Consider the following 23,530-nt stretch of genomic DNA (forward strand, 5'->3'; position numbering starts at 1 on the left):
TCTTTCTTACACCACGCACACATATCGGCACACTTGCCATTAAACCTACTAAACGATTTGGTTCTAATACCGTATTAAGAACAAAAGATTTTGCGGCCTTTTCAATCTGGTGCTAATTCTCAACATGTTGGTAAAATGCAGATTCATTTAAATGGACATTAAGACTCACCTTGTCTTTTGCTTTGTCTTCGTTGTTACCATCCTCATCTGTCTATCCTTGGGTGGAAAACCAGCTTTTATTGCCATTAATGTTGCACTCCCACCACCTGGACAAAAGTGAGAATGAACCAATACACCTCATGTTAATCTTTCAACCTGGACAAAAGTGAGAATGAATGGACTTATGTGCAACTTTAAACCCTGTGTAAAGTGCCACTGGCAGCAAAATATACATTTTAAAATAGGTTTTGTTATAAAAAATATATATATATTAATCATTTTGATGATAATACGAGTTGGGAAAAAGTGAGCTGGGAGCATTTTATTCAAGCGCAAAGTTGCAAAATGTGACTCAACATCCCAGTGGTGGCCATATTGTCTGCGACGTCTAATGCTGACATCACACTGGTGCAGTCGCCTTTGACAACACACTGTGCCAGGTGCAATGGCAGATGGGCAAGAGTGATTTTGGGATTTTTCTGAATCCCCTTCTGAGACTGAAGCTCTTTTTGAGGAAGAGAACATCTCAGAAGCGAGTGAACCGGCCGGACCCATTTTACCATGTCGTTTTGAGCCGTATTTAGAGGATATGCTGATCACTTCTAACTAACAACTTTCATGACCAGAACATGAGGCTGAACCCAAAATGTATGACTCACAGGACTAGGTACAGTTCCGGAGATGTCTTTTATTCAATCCACAGTCGGTACACGGGCAGGCAGTCCAACGCGGCAGCAGTAACAGAATCAGTGGGCGTCTGAGCAAGGCATCCTTCCGGGCTGCGAGAATCCCTAAGTGTGTCTTTCACTGCTGTTTCTATTTCCCAGGTAAACGATGATACAAAACATGCTTCGGGGAGGTCGGGTGCTTTTTCAGATTCTATTTTCTCGCTACAATGAACTTGCGACACCGCATCGGGTTTGCCATTCTTTGATCCTGTTCGATAGGACACCATGAAGCGAAATCGCGTGAAGAGCCCACCTGGCTTGCCCTGCCTTAAGTCGTTTAGCGGATTTCATGTATTTGAGGTTTTTGTGGTCTATATATACACCACGAAAGGAACCTGAGCCACCTCCAACCAGTGTTTCCGTTCTGTCAACGCTGTTTTGACTGCTAAAAGCTCCTGGTCTCCAATATTGCAATTACGTTCCTCGGTGGTCAATGTTTTTGGATAGGAAGGTGCAGGGGTTTATTCTCTCGTTGTTCAGACTCCTCTGTGATAATATCGCTCCTATACCTGAATCTGGCGCATCCACCTCCACCACTAATGGACCTTTCCGATGGCCAACTTAAAGTGGGACTGACATCAATATAAACATTCTAAAATAGATATTGCAATGGAAAATACATGTAACAGTATTCACTTCAATGTCTATATGGGAAAAAAAAGTGAGCGGAGAGTGCGTCATCCATGCACAATTATTTTCTTTTAGTAGCTGTAGGTGCACATCAACACATTTCATACGCAGATCTTTTGCTACGTTATATGAGAGACCGATTATGTGGTCGCCCCAAACTATTACTTTTTTTTTTTTTTTTCTTTTTGGGAGCTGTATACACACCTACCTGTTATTTGGAACCCATGAAGCTCTCGTCCTCTGCAGCCGTGCAATCCATTTTTCACAACAAACAGGATTTCAGTAATTCCATTCTCCCGAGTGTTCAAGCAATGTCCAGCAACGCAATGACCCGACATTTTGGCTTACACGAAGGAACAACGAGCTACCTTCCCGGATGTTAAACTAATAGAAACAAACGAGTCCACTTGGGGGCGGTTCTGTCCTGTATGTCACTTCCTGCTTCTTCTCGAAAACAAATCCCTCGAGAGGATTTTCATGGCGGGAGTTACAAAAAGCTGTATACGTCAAAATCACGTTTTGTGGTGGGGGAAAAAAACACCATATTGGCTGTGGGTTTTTCATTAATAATATACCAAAAATCATCCGTTTGACGACACTTGACCTTTAAGCTCTGCCCCCTTAGCCATGTCCCACAAGCTTTCAAAATGGTGACTGAAAAGAACATGTTTGAAGTCGATTCTCTATAGCGTATTCCCGATAAAATTGCGGTATGTTTTTTGCCAAATGCGTCAAGACTTGTCCAAGAGAGTTCTCCAGAGAGGTCTCAACTGTCTCACGCAATGATATGTACACGGAATTAAGATTTTGGATGGGACAGTACGCAATGTCAGTTACAGCGAAATGTTGGCGAGCGATGCAAAAAAAGTTTGACGCCTCACAAACTTCATATTGAAATCCAACATGATAAAATAGTGGAATCGCACTGCGCATGTAAAGCAGGGTGAGTACTTTTTACCTGGCAAGATCACTTGTAATATTATTGTAGTCTTGATAAATGAGTGGGTGTATTCATTTGACTTGGCTTGTAATCGAACCCAGTGCATTTCTGTTGCATGACATTGCGCATTTAATTATCACTAACCCGACTCTTGGGCATAAAACATTACACACTTCATTCAGAAGGTCAGTGAGACACTAACAAAGTGAAAGTTGTTCTGCAATGTATAAAGCACTGATAATTCAGTCAAACTCAGAGAAGATACTTCTCCCTCACTTACCTTCGAACATACAGCCTTGTTGTTGATATTCTTCACATTTATTGTACGTGCAGTCTCCGCAAGCCTTAATCCATCATAGACACTTCGTCAACTATGTTTTAGGCTTCGGAAAATGAATCAACCGGGCCCCTTGGAACCGATCAGAATTGCACGTTCCCCAAGCGCATCTGAGGACCATTTTCTTTGTAACATTAACTTTACCAAGCACACGCTACTGACAACCAGTATTTTTTGTGGGACACTATGGCGAGAGGGGTGTGTCAAGCCAAGGGTTAAGACAATGCGACTATCTGGCTATTATTGTACGAGTGATTGACAGGTCGGAAAGGTTCATTGCCGGTCGGGCTCTGGCAAGATGAGGATAGGAGCAGAGGCAAAGCTAACCTTGAGTTTCTGGAAGGCCGCCTGGCAACTTGAATTTCACTTGAATGATCTGAGGGCTGCAGTGAGTGCATGTAATGGTTCTGCGATGACAATAAAGTGAATGAATTTTCTACAAACGTTCGCGAACCCAAGAAATCTCTGAACCTCCTTACGAGAGCTGGGGGTGGGCCAACTGAGAACGGCCTCCACCTTGCAGGGTCCATGCAGACCTCGCCTTCCGCCAGGAAGAACCCCAAAAACGACACTGATGTTTGAAACTCGAATTTCTCTGCTTTGACATGCAGACTGATGCAGAACTGCTCGAATGTGCTCGACATGGGTTACTTCGTCTGGAGAGAAGATCAGAATGTCGTCTAAATACACAAAGACATGCCGGTTGAGCATTTCGCGTAGCACATCGTTGACAAAATTTTGGAAAACTGCCAGCGCGTTAAGTCCAAAGGGTATCACTAAATATTCGTAATGCCCAGTGAGCTTGTTGAATGCAGTCTTCCACTTGTCTCCTTCTCTTATCCGCACCAGGTGGTAGGTACATCTCAAGTCCAACTTGGTAAAGAGTTTGGCCCCCTTCAGGAGCTCAAAGTCTGTGGAAATGAGAGGAAGAAGGTACCTGGAAAGAGACACCCCCCACCCTGTTTTTTTTTTTTTTTTTTTTTTTTTTTTTTTTTTTTTTTTGCGGGTGTGAGGGCGTCACATTTTTCATGCCTTTGCCATTTGCATGGCTGATTCAAATATAGAAATATGAATGCATCTCATGTTAAAATGCGTTTCAAGTGAAATATTTATTAAAAAAAAATGGAATGTGGTCATAACATAACTGGGTTTAAATAAATTTCAACTTCATCTGGACTATTAACCTCCTCAATACTACTGCCAGTTTAAATACTGAAAGACTTCACACAAGTGACTCAGTATTCTTTTACACATAATTTTTCCACTCAGTACTGTGAACTGTCTGAACAACAGATAGGGAAAAAGAGGTGTTGGTTTTGATGTTCTGAGTATGGTATGATGTAGTTGCAGGTTTTTTTGGGGGGGGGGAATCCCCCCCCCCAGTATTGTATACTGTGGACACTGACAGTTTCTTTTTTTTGTAGAGGTATATGGAAGTGAGTGCTAATCTCAGAGACTCGTATGAAGACAAAGATGGGTAAGGCCTTGTTTGTGGGCAAAATATGTACTCTTTGCATTACTTCATTTTACATGATGTAGATCTGCACAATATTACATTTTAACCATGATAGCAATTTTAACTGTCATGATTAAATGTGTCTTGACCATCTGGATTTAAAAAAAAAAAAAAAATTGGTGGGCACTGCTGCATTGCAAAAGTGCTTTATTTATTTTTTTATTTTTGTAGTAGTGATTGTAACCTAGTCAGGCTGCCACTGCGGGGCGAATGCATGGTTTAAGCTCCATTCAGGTCCAGGGCTGTTCTCCAATGAGAATTTCAAAATAAAATAATTGATGCTATGCGTTAATGTCTAATGTAATATTTAATTAAGCTTTTCATTTTAAGTTGGGTCTCTCAGCACCTTGGCGGAGAGGTGGCGTGTCTTAGTAAGATACTATTAACGATCATTGTCGTGGTTGCCTTGATTGTCAAGTCCTGCTTACCACTGCTGCCCTTTGAGCGCTGTGGGAGTCCCAACCCTCTTTTCCTTGAAGGGGTTAAACTGTGGTACTAAAGAAATTAATTTGTTCCGGCAGTGGTTTTGTAATGTTTTTTTTTTTTTTTTTTTTTTTTTTTTTTTTTTTTGTGTAAGTAAAAGTGCATATTACATGTAAATCCTGTTCCAGGGTTCACCAACGCGGTGCCCACGGGCAAAGGTTGCCCGTGAGGACCATATAAGGTGCCCGCGAGGTATGTTCTAAAAATAGCATAGGCCACAAATTACTATTTGTGCTTTAAATTCTGAATCTGACTTGCTTCCATTAATTAAAAATTTAAAATACCTGTAATGTTATTTACTACAAAAAATTAAAACAAAAATATTTTATGTACCTATAATGAAATGAATCGAATTTGTACTACGTACTCGAAAATCATCAACATAATGAGCCATTTCAAAGGAAATGTATTATTATACTAGGGATGTGCAATGCGTCGATCATGAGGAAGTTTATATATATAAATATATACATATAAATATAATTTTTAAGTTAAAAAAAAGGTCTGGTCTGAAGCCAAAGTAGAAAGTACAGGATGAGATGGTGTATAATGTTAAAATTCCACCTTGGCACAACCTGATCGAGGATAACGGCACAGATAATACATGTGCACAAAAAGCTAATTCTGTATTTTAAATATAGGAGGTAACATAACATTAACCTTAAAACTGTTTGGGAGCATCATTCAGCTTTCAACATGCATTGTGAAATATATTCTGCAAGGAATAATTCAGTTTTACACCAAGAAAAACAGACCTGGATATCATTGTTGATAAAATAAATAAATAACTGGAACAAAGTTGGAAGCGACCTTTCAAATTTATACTTATCGTTGGCTTGGTTTGGTTAGTAATGTGTTTTTTTGTTTGTTGACATTTTCATTGTAAGTTCGCAAAAACACAAAATAGTTCTTAGAAATGTTCTGATGGGAATGTAAATGCTGTAATCTGAATCTTTGAATGAGCCATGTAACTTCAATGGATGACACTGATCTGACCATAGTACATACATCTGTTGCTCACAGTGGTCAAAGGGGGGCTTAGTGCATTTGCTTGGAAACCTAAAAAATTTGAGGAAACTGTCTTGACATTAATTTACGTGTTAATTTCATAAACGTTGGTAACAAAAGAAGCCTGATCCTAAACACTCAGTATTCGCCCGGAAACAGGAAATGCAAGTTAACCATACTGAGCATGTTCCGAAGTGATGCCAAAAACACATATTCCGAACTGCTTCACGTACTGTGAGCGTATTTACGTCGAAAGTTATCAACATCATAAGCCATGTCAAAAGAAATTCAGTTACGCTGAAAACATTTCTGGGATGTAACTGGTAATGTTTCAGTATCTAACAATAATAAATATGAGATTGTGATTTACTTTGACTTGATCTAAGTTCTAATGTTACACTAGTCTGTCCATATATCTAAATGCGAGTGTTAATTTGAAGTTGAAAGTGTTTCCCATCTACATGGCTTTAGGAACATATAGATCTAGTGCTAGCTTTCAACAATGGATTGACAAGAGATATCGCCGTAAATTACACAAGACGTCATGATCATGACGAAATAAAATTTGATTATATGAATACTTACTTTTGAAATTGAATGTCTATTGACCCCTTTAAAAATGTCTGTCTCAGTGCAATGTCAATAAATTATGATTATGGTATCCATCCCTAATCAACTTATCTACGGGGATGACTGACCACACGCGTACATTTTTCAAATGTGAGTGACTGTTGATGTCCAGGTCCTCCTACAGTATGTCTCAGTAGCATGCATCATGTTGTCATGACAAAGCTGCTCAAACTCCTCCATGGCGAATTCATCCAATAGCGGAAGTGCCAACTTTGCAAACACCTCGTTGATGACCTGCAGCCATTTGACGTCTTCCTCGTTGAGGTCTTAGTGACAAATGCCAAAGTCCCATTGTCCACGTAACTTAGGGCCAAGGAGGCCGACGTGCGGATCAGGTTCTTGGGTCTGACGAACATGACTTCCTTGCTTTTGTCGGTTAGCGCCTGGGCTATGGGCTCCGGGATGGACTGCGGGCTGATGGGCACCTGCACGCCGTTTTTCCCACTCCTGCCTCCATAGATCAGCCAGGACGTAGTAATCTTCCGTGTTGAGCTGGTACGAGTCGTGCACCTTCATGGCGGTGACCAGGTCTGTCCTGAAACCTCAAATGGTTTTTGTCTGCATCATCTCCTGGCCTGGGATGAAGTCTGACCAGCAGGTGGGATTGTTGGCATTGTTGGACTCGTCGCTGCTGCTAGTGTGCCAACTTCTCTTCATGGCGGGGCGTCTGAGGAGTTCCAACTTTACCACATTTGTTGATCTGTCATTGGTTGTGCGCGTAGGGTCATCATCTTCAAATAGGAGTACCAAGCGTTGGCGTCCAATGGAGAGGTGGGATTGTCCTTGGTCAATGATGATTCATGTCCACAGATCCAGAAGCGAACACGTACAGTCCCACACTGGCCAGTGAGGAGGAGCCATGCCCCGATCAGCACCAAGGCCAGCATGTGCAATGCGTTTGATGAAAAGGGGGCCACAGGTTGCAGTGGGACAGGTGTATCCATGTGGAATGTTCCACCATTTTTATCGCTATGGGCGTGGTCAGCAAGACCTGGTATGGACCTTCCCAGCGAGGTGAGGACCAACACTTCCTCTTGATGACTTTTATCAGGACCCAATCACCAATGGACACTAACAGCACTTCTGAGGAAGGTAGAGTAGACTGCTGATCATCTGCTTCTTTAACAGTTTTATTTTGCAGCATCTCTTTCATTCAATCAGCTAAAGTATTTTCTTCTTCTCACCGCTAAACTGGGTGTTCTACCAAAAGCAGTCTAAATGTCTACCATATACTATTTCAATACTTTTATCTGTTGGGGTTATTCTCACAGTTTTACTAAATTTAAACATTCTGTCCAAGGTCTCCCTGTATGTTCCATACATAGTTTTCCTTAATCGAAACTTCACTGTCCCATGAGTTCATTCCACTAATCCTGCACAATGATTTTTCAATTAAATAATTAATGAAATGTCAACCATTGTTGCTGTACAGTTTTTCTGGGATGCCATAAGAAGGAATAATATAGTTACACAAGAACTTTGCCACATTAAAAACATCAGCACTTGTGCATGGAAAAATCTCGCCATTTAGATACTAAACAATATTTCTAATGCTTGACATTGTTTAACTCAATAGAATCCATGTGTAGAAACTGGAAAGGATGATTAGCTTGGGGAAACTGCCCTCTCTTAGGTCTGCAGTTACCTTGAGTATAGTGATTGCAGCAAATAAGACCTCTACAAACATTTTTTGAGTAAGAATTGCAAACAAAGATGCGAAAAAATGTCTGCGTATAATAGCTACCATCCCTCTTTTTGAGACATGGCAAGGCCCATGACTCAAAATTGCCGCTGTTTTAAACAGATTTTTGGGTAATCAGCCCAGGACAGGACTTGGTCAATGACCTGAAAAGAGTAGGGACCACCGTTTACACAGTGACTGTTGGTAATCCAGTAAGACGTCATGGTTTGAAATCATGCATAGCACCAAAGGTTCCCCTGCTTAAATGTCAAGGCCCATCTTAAGTTTGCCAATGACCATTTGGACGATAGAGAGGAGTCATGGGAGAAAGTTTTTTTTTTGGTCAGATGAGACCAAATGGAACTTTTTGTCATAATTCCACTAACCCTTTTTGGAGGAATGCGAATGATGAGTTCCATCCCAAGAACATGATCCCTACTGTGAAGCATGGGGGTGGTAGCATCATGCTTTGGGTGTGTTTTTCTGCTCATTGTACAGAACGACTTCACTATATTAAGGAGAGGATGACCGGTCACGTATTGTGAGATTTTGGGGAACAACCTCTTCCCTCAGTCAGAGCATTGAAGATGGGTCGTGCCTGGAACTTTCAACATGACAATGAGCCAAAGCACAGAGCCTGGAAAACCAAGAGGTGGCTCTGTAAGAAGCATATCAAGGTTCTGGCATGGCCTAGCCAGTCTCCAGACCTAAACCCAATAGAACATTTTGGAGGGAGCTGAAACAGCCCAGAAACCTGTCTGATCTAGAGAGGATCTGTGTGGAGGAGTGGGCCAAAATCCCTCCTGCAGTGTGTGCAAACCTGGTGAACAGCTACAAGAAACGTTCAACCTCTGTAATTGCAAACAAAGGCTACTGTACAAAATATTAACATTGGCTTTCTCCTAGGTGTTCAAATACTTATTTGCAACTGTATCACACAATTCATTAAAAAATCATACATTGTGATTTCAGGATTTTTCTTTTTTTTTTTTTAATCTCTCACAGTGGACATGCACCTACGATGAAAATTTCAGACCCCTCCATGTGAGAACTTGCAATACAACAGGTTGTTCAAATACTTATTTTCTTCACTGTAAGTTGTAATCCACTACCTTGTGTATTTCACTGAAACACGGAATTCTTTTAGCACTGTTAGGTTTCCATCCATAACCTATGATTCCACAAGTAATGGCATTCAGACTCACATTCACTCACTCACACATTTTATGGATGCTTTTAAATACCCTCCTTAAAGGTGGAGTAACCCACACTATCCTCCTTATGGCGGAGTAGCCTTTTCTCCTTGTGGTGGAGTTGCCCTTCTCAACCTCCTTCTTGGTGGAGAAACCTTAAAACTTCCTTGTGGTGCAGTATCCTTAAAACCTCCTTGAGGTGGAGAAACCTTTCAACCTCCTTGTGGCGGACTACCCTTGAAAGCTCCTTGTGGCGGATGAACCTTTATTACCGGTTTAAGCGTTGTCTGGACACCAGGTGTTCACGATCCTGTCAACCTCGCTCCACCGAGGGGAGATTGGACCCTGGCACCGTCCTGGCCACGAATTCACGTGCCACCAGAGCTTTGTTCAGGAAAAGGTAATTCCCCCTGGCTGTTGACAGAGTTCAGTGTGTCCTCTCCATCCTCGATGGGCAGCGCTGTGTTGGGATCCGGCTTAAAGGACCAAGAAATATCAGGTTTAAGAAAACTCTATTAAAAAGATGCGAACAAACAAGGCTTCAAGTTTTACTTGGTCCAAGGGGAGCGACCAGAGCCTCTCCCTGCTACCAATCCACTACGACTGGTGTGCCGCTACATCTTATTTTTATTCACATCAGTCACATGATGTGTGCGTGTGTGTGCGTGTGTGTGTGAGACTGACTGATTGATTGATTACATCTGTCAATAATTTCAAAAGTACAAGCTAGGTGGTGATGTGTAACAAATGATTTACAAAATGAGAACATATGAATTATTTAAGTTTATTTCATGTATTCAGGACCTAAACCATATATATAATGGAAAAAAAGAGAAAAAATCAATTATTCAGTGGGGAAAAAATCCCACATAAAGAAATAATTATTTGAGATCAAGTATGTCAATTATTAGCACCCCTGGTGTTAATACTTTGTGCAACCCCCTTTTGCCAACAAAACAGCACCTAATCTTCTCCTATAATGTTTCACAAGATGGTAAAAGACAGAAAGAGGGATCTTCAGCCATTCCCAGGGTTCGCACGCGGCCCTAAAAGTCCCTAAGGACCCCTAAATTTTCGAAGGTGCATTTAGGGGCTCCTAAAAGTCCTTAATATCCGCGAAAACCGGTCAAGCCCCTAAAAAGGCCTTTAAAAAAATATCAAAGGGAAGACCTCTACCGCCAAAATTCTCCCCCAAAAATAAGTTAATTTTTTATTTAAAAAAAATAGCGATCCGTCTGGCGTCCAAATCAGCCGGAAATTGTCAACGGAAGTCACCGTGTTGGCAACTTGTCGCCATCTTGTCGATATTCCATTGTTTGTTTCCGTGAGTAGGCATTTCACTTCGTCTTCGTTACGACGTAGCGTAATTCTTTCATCGAGCCAACTTGTATCACGGGGAAGTGCATTTTTCAAGAAGCTTGGGTTGAAAGTAAGGAGTTTGTAAGCTGGGTTCGTCGAGATCCAAAAGATGTTTAACTGCCATCTGTGAAAGCAGAGTTACCAGCTTGAAAAGATGGGCGTCAAAGCGCTGGAGTCGCACCGGAAAAACATGAGACACGCTGATTTGGTGAAGACTCTCATCTTCCGTTGGTATGAATCTGTTTCTAAAATGTCAAGATCGTGAAGCATCAACTTCAGGCAGTGGTACTGGCAGTGCATGCGCACTAGGGATCGCAAAAAAACTCTTACTTTCATCACCGGTTTTAACCGAAGAGCTGTAGCAAAAAAACGGTACCATAGTGGTGTTTACATAATTCACCCGCGGGACCTCGATTTGGGGTGCGGGGTTCCGCACGGACTGTTTTTGTTGTTGCTCTTCCGGAGTGACGAGTTCAGAGTTCCCCCCGTTATGCGAGTAGTGTTTTGATGTCTGCCAATAAAACAAGTTTACTCCCATAATTTGGAGCGTTTCCTCGATGCCATGTTTGTTTCTTTGATTTAACTGAATGTTCTTTTGAGTCCAACTTTACTCTAACAGCAAAACTTGAAAAAAGTGGAAATGATGTTGAAAAAATAGCGCAATGTGGAGTACCGGAACCGGAAGAAATGATTGGAAATTTTAACCGATTTCAAAAGTCCGATTACGGTTTCGGTTTTAAAAAAACCTGGGTTCTGAGCGAATATCATTTTTAAAAACCGAAAACCGGTTATAACCGGTTATTTGTAACCGATCCCTAATGCGCACCTACAGTTGTCCAGCCAGAAGTCAGACTTTATGAACGTAGTTCAATACACGAAGACGTACTCGTAAAAGGCAGAGATCGTGTGGACTTTAAAAGTGATCTGCAGCCATTACAGTTACAAATCTTATGAAAATAATTTGAAAGTGTTTGCAGTCATGTTCCCAGACAGTGAGATTGCTAAAAACTACCACTGTGGTTAAAGGAAGACTTCGTACCTGGCTACATTTGGCATCGCTGCCCACTTTTCATCTCTACTGCCTCAAAGCCAAAAAAGCCAGAATAGAGACTGACATATCAACGCTTATTGAGAAGGCTGACAGGCTGTGTGAGGAGGCAGAAGAAAAGAGGAATCTGAGGTTTATCACCAAGGCCAATGCACTCAGAGGCAGAGCAAAGGACAAGAGAGCCACTTTGGCACCTCTGCAGCAACAAATAGAGGAGGCACTTGGGTAGGCTCAAGGAGCTAGAGCAGGGGTGCTGAAACAGACATCAGTAGAAGACATTTGTGTATATAGTTGCAATTGTAGTTAGAATCTGTTTTTCTGGATACTGTTATGTGAAGACGTTGACAATGGTCATCTCAACGAGAACTACCACAAGGGGCGACAGGTGATCACTGTCACAGGTACTGAGGTACTGGAACATTTGATGAACCAAGAACGGTTGACGGCACCATTGGGTGAGTCTTTTTTCCTTACTCTTGATTTCCCACGATGGCCCTAAATTTTTCCTGTCGGCCCTAAATTTGTTCCGTGTCAGCCCTAAATTTTCCTGTCAGCCCCTAAGAATGCCCCTAAAAAGCCCTTAAATTTTTTTGGTCAGACTGAGTATGAACCCTGCCCCTCTTTGCAGAATCTCTCTAAATCATGCAGCGACTTCGGTCCTCTCCTCTTCAGCTCACCCCACAGGTTTTCAATGGGGTTGAGGTCTGGGGACTGAGATGGCCATGAGAGGAGCTGGATTTTGTGTCTGGTTGAACCATTTCTGTGTAGATTTGGCTATATGTTTAGGGTCATTGTCTTCCTGAAAGACCCAGTGACGACCCATCTTCAGCTTTCGGGCAGTGGGCAAGCTTTTGATTTAAAATGTCCTGGTATTTCAAAGCATTCATGATGCCATGCACCCAAACAAGGTTCCGAGGGCCTTTGGAAGTGAAACAGCCCCACAGCATTACTGACCAACCCCCATACTTCAGTGGGTATGAGGTGCTTTTCAGCATGCGCATCTTTTGTGGCACGCCAGACCCACTTAAGAGTGTTTGTTGCCAAAAAGCTCAATCTTGGTCTCATCTGACCAAAGCACAGGGTCCCAGTTGAAGCCCCAATACCGCTTGGTGAACTCCAGACGTTTGCGTTTATGATTGTGAGTGAGGAAAGGTTTTCTCCGTGCATGCCTCCCAAACAGCTTGTTGGCGTGTAGACAGCGCCTCATGGTTGATTTGGAGACTTTGTGACCCCAGGATGCTACCATTTGTTGTACTTCTGTAATAGTGAGCTTTGGAGACCTTTTGATTTTTCTTACCATCCTCCTCACTGTGCATGGTGGCGAAATAAACATTTTTCCTCGTGCAAGCTTGTTTACCACTGTTTCAGTTGTTTTGAACTTCTTAATTATTCCTCTCACAGTGGATATGGGCAGCTGCAGTTTAGTGGCAATCTTCTTGTAGACACTGCCTGACCTGTGAAGGCCTTCGCACATCTGCCTCACTTGTATGCTCTGTTCCTTTGTCTTTCCCATGTTTAAGAGTGGATAAGAGAAATGGCCTCTGTCATGTCATATTTATACCCCAGGGAAAGTGATGAATTATTAATTAAATGTTCCTACTCTACTCTGGTAACCGTTGTAAACTACTGTAGAAATTACAAATGCTTCAATTATATTTATTTCCTGGGAATTGTTAAGGGTGCCAATAATTGTGGAACAGGTGATTTCATGAAATATAATTATTTTTAGTCAGGGATTTTTTTTCATTTTGTTAGAATTCATTTGAGTTGAAGGTTACATTTTTCTAAAATTTTCAGTGTGAAAGTATTCTGCAATAAACAATTTATTTTAAGGCTTTTAACACATCTTAACTGGGGGTGCCAATAATTATGGAGGGCAGTGTGTGTGGTGTGTGTGTGTGTGTGTGTGTGTGTGGTGTGTGTGTGTGTGTCTGTGTCTGTGTACTGGAATTTCTCGTGTATAATGCGCAGTTTTCCCAAAAAATCAATAGAACGCATTATATTTAGGTATGGATTAAAAATATAAAGATCACTTTGTTTCGTCTTGTAGAGGTAGACGGTAGACAGGGTGGTAAAAAAGGTATACATATACATTTCAATGTGACATTAAATGTCTTATGTTGCACATTTATATGTATCACAGTAATGTGCGCCGCCAACTTGAAATTCCTGACCTGCTCGCAGGACTTTGCAATTTTTTACGATCGTTAGCGTGATATATTTGTTGCCACTGCACCAAGCAGAGTTTAACTTAAAACTAAGACAAAAATGTCGACTTCAATGGCTAGTTATGCAGCTACCGAAGAAGAGGAATACCGCAAAGCAGCGTGGTAGTTCAAAGTGGCTAAATCTATAAGATTGTGGAGGAAGACAAAAGAGAAAATCTGAGTTTTGGGATTTGTGAGTTGCGCAGTTCCCAGAGATGGAGGAAGCGCCGCTACAGATTGTAGCCAAATGGAGGGCTATTAGCACTGTGGAGCTTGGCCTCAAAGCACTAACAATAATGAGGGGAAAAAAGGAACCAGGACTCTGAGGATTTAAAAAAAATTTCCTCACGAACGCCATGGATGGCACAGAGGATGACATGCTCTGGGAGAAAGATGGGGTCACTGTTCATGACGCAATGCAAGATTCACCAGAACTGGAACAAGTCATCAATGATGAGGAACACAGCGATACACCAAAGGTAGCTACTACGAATCTTTTTCAGATTGGAGATGAGTCGGATTCTTCTTTTGAAGGGTTGGCCAAGGGTGTGTAATATAGTGGAAAAACTCCACTTTGCACAATTGTTTTATCCACAAATATTTAATGAAAAAAATAATTCCGCACAAAGGATAAGTTCAATAGTGTTAAATTGTTTATTCCGGACTGTAATATGTGTTAACATAACAGTATTGATAATATGTTATCCCATCATTGAGCATTTATTTTAGTTGGTTGAGGGATTCTGTTCTGACAATTACCGGGACCAGGACAAGGTCTCCGGTCACAATAAAAGTACAAACATAGCAAAATAAAAATATAGATAATTCCTAATATTTTGAGCATATGGATATGCAATGGGTGGCACGTATTGTACATTGGTAGAAGGGGTTTTCCTGTTTTTTTTTTTTTTTTTTTTTTTTAAGGTCAGCTTTGGTGATGCACAACAAAGATTTCTGTATATATTTATTGACCAGTTAAGTGCACAAGTGTATATACAGTAAATCAACAGGGGAATTTAAATACACCTTGCTCCAACTTGTGATTGGATTGTGATTTTTTTTTTTTTTTTTTTTTTTTTTTTTTTTTTTTTAAATCCTGATCGTGTAATGCGTTCTCTAAATTGCTTGTAGGTGTTTATGTGGCTTACGATTGACTGTTGACCAGCTTAGGGTATACCCATTCTCTTGCCCAGTGTCAATGTCTGCTACCCGAGTGAGGGTAAGCGCGATGGTACAGTGAAGAAAATAACACACTGCTATATTGCAAGTTGTCCCACTTAGAAATCATGGAGGGGTCTGAAACTTTTATCGTAGGTGCATGTCCACAATGAGTGAGCTAATCTAAAAAGAAAAATCCAGAAATCACAATGTATGATTTAAATTTTTTTTTTTTTAAACAACTTTTATTTGTGTGATACAGCTGCAAGTAAGTATTTGAACACCTGAGAAAAGCAATGTTAATATTTGGTACAGTAGCCTGTGTTTGCAATTATTGAGGTAAAATGTTTCCTGTAGTTGTTCACCAGGTTTGTAGACACTGCAGGAGGGATTTTGGCCCACTCCTCCAGACAGATCTTCATCAGACAGGTTTCTGGGCTGTCGCTGAGAAACACAAAGTTTCATCTCCCTCCAAAGATTTTCTATTGAGTTGGCCACGCTAGAACCATGATATGCTTCTTACAAAGCCACTCCTTGATTTTCCTGGCTGTGTGCTTTGGGTCATTGTCATGTTGAAAGACCCAGCCATGACCCATCTTCAATGCTCTGACTGAGGGAAAGAGGTTGTTCCCCAAAATCTCACAATACATGGCCGCGGTCATCCTCTCTTTAATAGTCCAGTTGTCCTGTCCCATTTGCAGGAAAAACACCCCCAAAGCATGATGCTACCATCCCATGCTTCACAGTAGGGATGGTGTTGTTGGGATGGAACTCATCATTCGTCTTCTTACAAACGAGGTTAGTGGAATTCTGACCAAAAAGTTCCATTTTGGTCTCATCTGACCACAAAACCTTCTCCCATAACTCCTCTGGAGCATCCAAATGGTCACTGGAAACTTAAGACGGGCCTTGACATGTGGTGGTTTAAGCAGGGGAACCTTCCATGCCATACATGATTTCAAACCATGACATCTTAGTGTATTACCAACAGTCACCTTGGAAATGATGATCCCAGCTCTTTTCAGGTCATTGACCAAGTCCTGTCGTGTAGTCCTGGGCTGATTCCTCACCTTTCTAAGGATCATTGAGACCCCACGAGGTGGTATATTGGGGCTCCACTCCGATTGAGATTGACTGTCATGTTCAGCGTCTTTCATTTTCTGTTGATTGGTCCAACAGTATACCTTTCTTCACCAAGCTTCTTGGCAATTTCTTCATAGCCATTTCCAGCTGTGTGGAGTTGTACAATTGTGTGTCTGGTGTCTTTTGGACAGCGCTTTGGTCTTGGCCTTATTACAAGAGTCTTACTGATTGTATGGGGTGGACAGGTGTCTTTATGCAGCTAACGACATCACACAAGTGCATCTGATTCAGGATAATACATGGAGTGGAGGTTGACTTTTGAAGGCGGACTCATAGGTCTTTTGAGGGTCAGAAATCTAACTGATAGACAGGTGTTCAAACACTTATTTGCAGCTGTATCACACTTTGTTGAAAAAATCATACATTATGATTTCTGAATTTTTCTTTAGATTATATCTCTCACAGTGGACATGCACCTGTGATGAAAATTTCAGACCCCTTCATGATTTCTAAGTGCGATAACTTGCAATATGGTAGGGTGTTCATATAGTTCTTTTCATCACTGTAAATGAATGTATAGAAGTAAGATAATTTCTGCTGCCTGCAAGCTTCCATCACTGCAACATTTTTGTTTTTATATTCGGCTAAAATCACTATTTGAAATTGCTTAGTTGAATTTCATGCCGCTCTGCTTTACATTTTCGACAGAATGAGGAGGGATGAGCTTGCTGCAATCTCGGGTCCCAATGAATTTACAGAGTTCTACAACAGATTGAAACAGATAAAAGAGTTTCATAGAAAACACCCAAATGAAGTAAGTGATTATCAATTGAAGACTCAAGTTAATTTAGAGGCTTTTTCCATTATACGCAATGGTTTGTATTACTGTAGATTTCCATTCCGATGGCTTCAGAGTTTGAAGAACTGATGAAAGCCAGAGACAACCCTAGTGACGAAGCTCAGAGTAAGTCTTGCCAACTGTTTTGAAAATATATTTAAAAGTGCATCATAAATGTAATACAATTTCTGGAAGTCATTTTAGTGGATTACATACCTGAATTTCACAGACAAGTTGGCCAAGGCTCTCCTCCACACCCTGCATGTTGAGAGTCGCACTCGACATATATAAGTTTGAGGAAGCTTTCGATTAGATTCCAGTTGATGAATAAAATAGGAGTTCAGAAATGGGAGAGATAATCATTTTGTCCATGTGTGTAATTTCTGGAAACATTATGAGGCCTTGTGGGAAGACAGCCTCTGTGCAAGCTTGTCACTTTGAGTATTGTTTTTTAACTAATATAATGAATATATTAAATACAATTCCTGCGGCACATAGAATTGCTTTTTTTATATATTTGGTATCTCATGATAAAAGCTTATATGATGAAAGATTAAATGTTTTAAAGCATTGACATTTGAGTAATGTCACTATAATACCAATCATTATAATTTAGGTCATCATAATTTCTGCTTAGAATGTATGGGGAAAAAGTGGTCTAGTTGAGTTTGTTTGTACATCTTATTAAATTCCTTCAGATATAGTGGAATTTACGGATGAGGAGGGATATGGCCGCTACCTCGACCTCCATGACTGCTACCTGAAGTACATAAACTTGAAGGCAGCCGAGGTTCTTTCATTTCACATAATTCACTTTGCACATTAAAGCAAGGTCATGGTTGTTGTCTTTAACTCGTATTGCTACCTCTCTCAACAGAAAACTGAGTATATCACTTACCTGTCATCATTCGACCAGCTATTTGACATTCCCAAAGACAGAAAAAATGCCGAATATAAAAAGTAAGTATCACACAGAAACTATCATACTTGAAATGAAACTTAATTTCCATTCTTGCAACTATATATATATCTGAAATGAATCTGTCCTTCACCTACCACACTTTTTTTTAATTGCACATGCAAATGTCAACCATGCTTTGATGTTGCCATACAGGTATTTGGAGATGCTACTAGAGTATCTGCAAAACTACACAGACCGAGTGAAACCTCTACTTGACCAGAATGACCTCTATGATAAAGTGCTGTCAGACTTTGAGAAAAAGTGGGAGAGTGGTGCATTTCCAGGGTGGCCTGTAAGTGCTCCTTGTTTGTGGTTTGGTTTGGGTTTGTCGAATCTGACCAGTCATTAATAGCATTTTTTTTTCATCTTAGAAAGAGACAAGTAGTGCTTTAACACACGCTGGAGCTCACCTGGACCTTTCAGCTTTTTCATCTTGGGAGGTAAAACCAAAAACTAACCCTAATTAAATGTCATTTTAATGCATGTCAGGTTTTAACTTATTGTAATTCTTCTTTCTGTCATACAGGAGTTGGCTTCCTTAGGTCTGGACAGGTTAAAGTCTGCTCTTCTGGCATTGGGTCTTAAATGTGGAGGGTGAGCTTGCCTTTAATACATAACCCATTAATAATGGTTGCATTAATGTCTGCAAGGACCTGCTGCACTTGCATTTACTACAGTGGAAACTCAGGTTACAGATCGTTCCATGATCACTTTTGTTGCCCGAACCATTTGCAAGTCAAGGTAAAATTTTCAGCTGAAATAAATGGAAACATTATTCATCCATCCATTTTCTGAGCTGCTTATCCTCACAAAGGTCACGGGAGTGCTGGAGTCTATTCTAGTTGTCATCAGGCAGGAAGCGGGTTACACTCTGAACTGGTGCCAGCCAATCGCAGGGCACATAGAGACAGACAACATTCGCACACACAATCACACTTAAGGGCAATTTAGAGTCCCCCAATTAATGCATGTTTCGGGAATGTGGTAGGAAACTGGAGTGCCGGGAGAACAAGCAAACTCCACACGGGCTGGGATTTGAACCCCAGTCCTCAGAACTGTTAGGCCAACGCTCTAACCTGCTTCTCCCCTGTTCCGCCTGGAAAAATTTACCAAATTTAAATTTAACCAAGAATAGGCATAATGTTGCAAGCGTGTCGTGGCCAAGATTTGGAATGTCTTGTTACAAATCATTACAAGGCTAAAGTCACCCGTGCACATCATTCGCTTTTTGGTGAAATTCACTGTTTTGAACTCAAAACGTGCCATTTGTTAATCATATTGACCCAATGAAATTTTCCTGTGGGGGGTCCGCTGTCATCATAGGGTGCTTTGTACTCCTTGAACACTGGCAGAGAGCTGTAATGTTAATTTTACTCCGTTACATTGATCTAAATGTCGCTCAGTGCCTTTATTTAGCAATTCTTGCGTAGATAAGCAATAAGTGAGGAAAAGGAGTATATGAACACCCTGTGATTTTGCAAGTTCTCCAACTTTGAACTCTTGGAGGGTTCAGCAATTTACATCTTGAGTCCATGTCCACTGAGACATAATCTTAAAGAAAAAAATCATAATGCATGATTTAAAAAAAAATGTTACTGTGTAAGTATTTGAACACTTTAGAAAATCATTGTTAATATTTGGCGCTGTTGGTGGACGCTTTTTTCCTCCCCACGTGTTCGTTTAGTTTCGGGTAGTGAGAATGTTGGTTATCCAAATACAGCCTGGAGATGATGAACAGTTTCTTCGAAGCTTTTACTTACAGAATTTTCTGGGCACAAATGAGTGACAGACAATGGCTGTAGCAGATCAGAAGTGCCAAGCTACAAAGGACTTGGAGCATTCTTTTACTATCAGAAGGGTCCGCATCACAAAAGTATGAAAGGAAAACAAAAAGAGCATCACATGAGAATCGCATCAAAAAGCAAAGAGCATCACAAAATATCGGCAATCATAATGACTAAACCAAATCTATCTGGTAATAACGGGCATATTCCTACGTCCTGGTCTCTAGTAAACATTTCAGCAAGATTCACTTAAGGTTATCTGATGAGTTGGTATGCTTCAAACATGAGTTATACAAACAAAGAGCAGAAGACACACTTCAGCGCTGTAGTCTTTCTTTGTAATTTCTGAGGTCAAATGTTTCCTATATCCACACACTGCAGCAGGGATTTTGGACCATTCCTCCACACAGACTTTCTGTAGATCAGCCAGGTTTCTGGACTGTACTTGAATTTGAGCTCCCTGTAAAAAATTTTTTACATATGGTCCAGGTCTGGAGACTGGGTTGGCCACTCCAGAACCTTGATATGCTTCTTACAGATCCACTCCTTGGTTATCATGGCTGTGTTTTGGCTCATTGTCATGTTGGAAGACCCAGACAGAATTAATCTTCAATCCTCTAACTCAAGTAAGGAGGTTGTTCCGCAATACATGGCCCCTTGTCATACTCTCCTTAATACAGTGCAGTCATCCTGTCCCATGTGCAGAACACTCCCAAAGCATAATATTTCCACCCCCATGCTTAACAGTAGGGATGCTATTCCTCATTTTGCCCTTTAGGGCAAGTGAAATTAAGACAAAAAGTTCTCCAGTAATCCTTCATTTTTCGCAGCTAGTGCGGACCAGAACCCCCTGTGAAATTGAAACCCCCCCCTCCAAACGCTCAGCAATTTTCATGTATCTGTATCTGGGTACCAGAATGATTAAAATATGTAAACAGTATTAATACATTACATATTTGTGACTACGATTAGAACAGTACGTGTATTTACTTACATTTTTCATGATAAAATCTTTCCTGCTACAGTCCTCTGACTGTGGTCGGGAAACTCACGGGGCGGAGACGCCTTTGTGGTGGAAACAACAATGGTACGAAGCACCGGTTTGCTGCTCAGAAGGCTTTATTTGATCCTTTTACCATTCATCGTGTCCTAAACAGTACTACTCCCTGGTCTCTCTCTCTCTCTCTCTCTTTAAAAATGTGTGCCCGCCAAACTCTTTCTCCATGTACGAGGAGCACCATACGGAGGCATGTTTCTGAGGCTGTCACAAACTGAACATTAAGATACAGTGCATATGCGAGCTAGTCAACAGTGTGGACAGGACAATGTGGGAAAACAAGGGAAGTTGCTGTGTGAGGCTTCGATGATGTGCAACCAATCAGCTCACAGGATAAAGCCACTCGTGTGCTCATTAGTCAATGTTGTGCCGGGAACCAATTTTTTTTTTTTTTTTTTTTAAATGGATCCACATGTTGCGCTTGGGGATGTAACTTGTATCATTGCGCGTTTCATCTGACCCCAAAACTTTCTCACATTGGCAAATTTTGATCAAATTAAAAGCTCTGCTATGCTGTGCATATCACAAAATGAGTGCTTCTCCACAAGGTGCAACGTGCAATAAAATAGAATAAAAATCAAAGAACATCTTGTGTTTGGAAAAAAAAAAACAAAGACACAGTTACCGCTAAAATAAATAAATACACAAATATATAAATAAATAAATGGGCAAATGTGCCATTGCATAATATTCCATTACAGTACTGTAATTTCAGTGGTTTGAGTTCAAGGAGTTGATGCCTCTGGGGAAAAACCTGTCCTTGACTCTGGTTGTTCGTGTTTTGTGGGACTTGTCCCGCCTCCCAGAGGGCAATAGGGTAAAGGTCCACTGTTATGTAATTATGTAATTTTTAGTTTGTTATTAATGAAAAAAGCGGCAGCTGGAATGGACCCGGCCGCTTTTTCACCACAATGCCAAGCCGACCTTGTGTGGCTCATCTCCACCACGGAAGTGGATTGAATGGGGAGGAAGTTTGGCCGCGGCGTTGTTGTAGCTTGCGGACGGGGAGGCAGTTTGACCATGACGTCGTCGCTCGCAGGCGGCATTGTTTTTATCATTGCCGCGCAGAGGTGGATCGGGCGGGGAGGTGGTTTGGCCGTGATCCGCATATCATATCTAAATATGGCTCGAAACAATAATGTATTATTGCCCCTAGTCACTTCACTCGGTTGTGAGATGTTTTCTTCTAAAAGAGCTTCCGTGTCTGAAGGGGCATGTCCCATAGTAGGGGCCATAGTGTGCTTTCAATGGCGAATGTCTGGGGTGACGTCATGGGCAGAAGTTGCGGCCAATATGGTGACCACTTGGGTGCCGAATGACAATTCTGCAACTTTGCACATGGAAGACGCGCTCTCTGCTCATATTTATTTTTTTGGATCGACATTGAAGTGAATTATGTTATAGGTATTTTTCATGACAATATCTATTTTACAATGTTTATAGGGATGACACTTGGGCTTTAATCAGGTGATGACCAGGATGTGAAAAGTCCTTTATAATATTAGTGGCTCTGCTGTGATATCAGATATAATAAGATAAGCCCACCAGGCTGATCGTCCTGCTTAAATGTCCACCATTTTGGGAAGGTCATCGTTACAGTGATTTTTTTTTTTTTTTTTTTTTTTTTTTTTAAATTGCTACTTTCGGAGTAGTTGTTTGAGTTTGGTTAGCTCTTGTTACACGCTACTAAACTGTCTTTGTACTTCTATTTTATTGTTTTGTGTTGTATTGTGTGTGATTAAATTGGCTTAAATGCAATACAAGAGCTTTGTTATATGTTGCCTGTTTGACCAAGGGGATTTATTCTAAATTCACATATAACATATGCTATAAACTGTGTGACGAATTAGTCCCCCACAACTATTTTAATAGGTTCATACACACATACCTGTCATTTAGAACCCAGAAGGTTCTCGCAATACATTTTTCACGACGAACTGGGTAATTTCGAAAAGTGTGAAGAGTTAATCCATCCTTGAGTGTTTGAGCAAAATCCAGCAATACAACGAGCCGGTATTTTGGCTAACACGATGAAAAAAACAATTTTTCGCCGGTACAATAGGTGTAAACCAATATAAACACTTGACCCCGGTACTGCAAAAAAACTTTATGGTTCTTCTTCAACACAAAAGCCTTGAGAGGTTTTCATTGCGGGAAATGGAAAAATCCATATACGACAAAATCCTGACGTGGTCTGAAAAAAGGTACGGTCCATTCTGGCTGACTTTTTTTCGTCCGCATCACTGGAGACGCTGGACTAATCTGCCTGTCGATCTCCCACTCCATTCTTTCCTCACTCGTGAACAAGACCCCAAGATACTTAAACTCCTCTACTTGGGGTAGGACCTCATCCCCGACCTGGAGAGGGGACGCCACCGTTTTCCGACTGAGAACCATGGTCTCAAATTTGGAGGTGCTGATTCTCATCCCAGCAGCTTCACACTCTGCTCCAAACCATTCCACTGAGTGTTGGGTATCACAACTTGATGAAGCCTACAGAACCACATCATCTGCAAAAATTAGAGACTCGATGCTGAGGCGACCAAACCGAACCCCCACTATGCCAAGGTTGCGGCTAGAAATTCTGTCCATAAATGTTATGAGCAAAATTGGTGACTAAGGACAACTCTCACTCGAAACTAGTCTGATTTATTGCTGGCAAAGAATCTTCATCTGGATATTGTGGCTTGTAACACTGATTTGGGCAATTATAATTGACCTATGGAGAAA

The 23,530-nt window shown here is 41.0% G+C and overlaps 1 protein-coding gene and 1 long non-coding RNA gene across 3 annotated transcripts in view; one reads left to right on the forward strand and one right to left on the reverse strand.

Annotated features, from left to right (window-relative positions):
* Nucleotides 1-21,097, reverse strand: part of LOC133514340 (uncharacterized) — a 43,176-nt gene extending 22,079 nt beyond the window's left edge. The window contains exons 1-2 of the long non-coding RNA XR_009798785.1: nucleotides 20,738-21,097; nucleotides 170-266 (exon numbers count right to left, since the gene is read on the reverse strand). This is a non-coding gene — a long non-coding RNA (uncharacterized LOC133514340). The remainder of the gene's footprint in view (nucleotides 1-169; nucleotides 267-20,737) is intronic.
* Nucleotides 1-23,530, forward strand: part of sf3a3 (splicing factor 3a, subunit 3) — a 44,561-nt gene that overhangs the window by 1,754 nt on the left and 19,277 nt on the right. Inside the window, exons 4-12 of one of the 2 annotated variants that reach the window (XM_061845371.1) lie at nucleotides 3,644-3,727; nucleotides 4,219-4,271; nucleotides 16,869-16,974; nucleotides 17,052-17,124; nucleotides 17,697-17,788; nucleotides 17,876-17,958; nucleotides 18,113-18,251; nucleotides 18,331-18,399; nucleotides 18,486-18,553. In XM_061845371.1, the coding sequence (XP_061701355.1) occupies nucleotides 3,644-3,727; nucleotides 4,219-4,271; nucleotides 16,869-16,974; nucleotides 17,052-17,124; nucleotides 17,697-17,788; nucleotides 17,876-17,958; nucleotides 18,113-18,251; nucleotides 18,331-18,399; nucleotides 18,486-18,553 (767 nt within the window). The remainder of the gene's footprint in view (nucleotides 1-3,643; nucleotides 3,728-4,218; nucleotides 4,272-16,868; nucleotides 16,975-17,051; nucleotides 17,125-17,696; nucleotides 17,789-17,875; nucleotides 17,959-18,112; nucleotides 18,252-18,330; nucleotides 18,400-18,485; nucleotides 18,554-23,530) is intronic. The other variant, XM_061845461.1, reaches the window with a different exon arrangement.

This window comes from Syngnathoides biaculeatus, chromosome 1 (assembly GCF_019802595.1).
Source record: "Syngnathoides biaculeatus isolate LvHL_M chromosome 1, ASM1980259v1, whole genome shotgun sequence".
Taxonomy (NCBI): domain Eukaryota; kingdom Metazoa; phylum Chordata; class Actinopteri; order Syngnathiformes; family Syngnathidae; genus Syngnathoides; species Syngnathoides biaculeatus.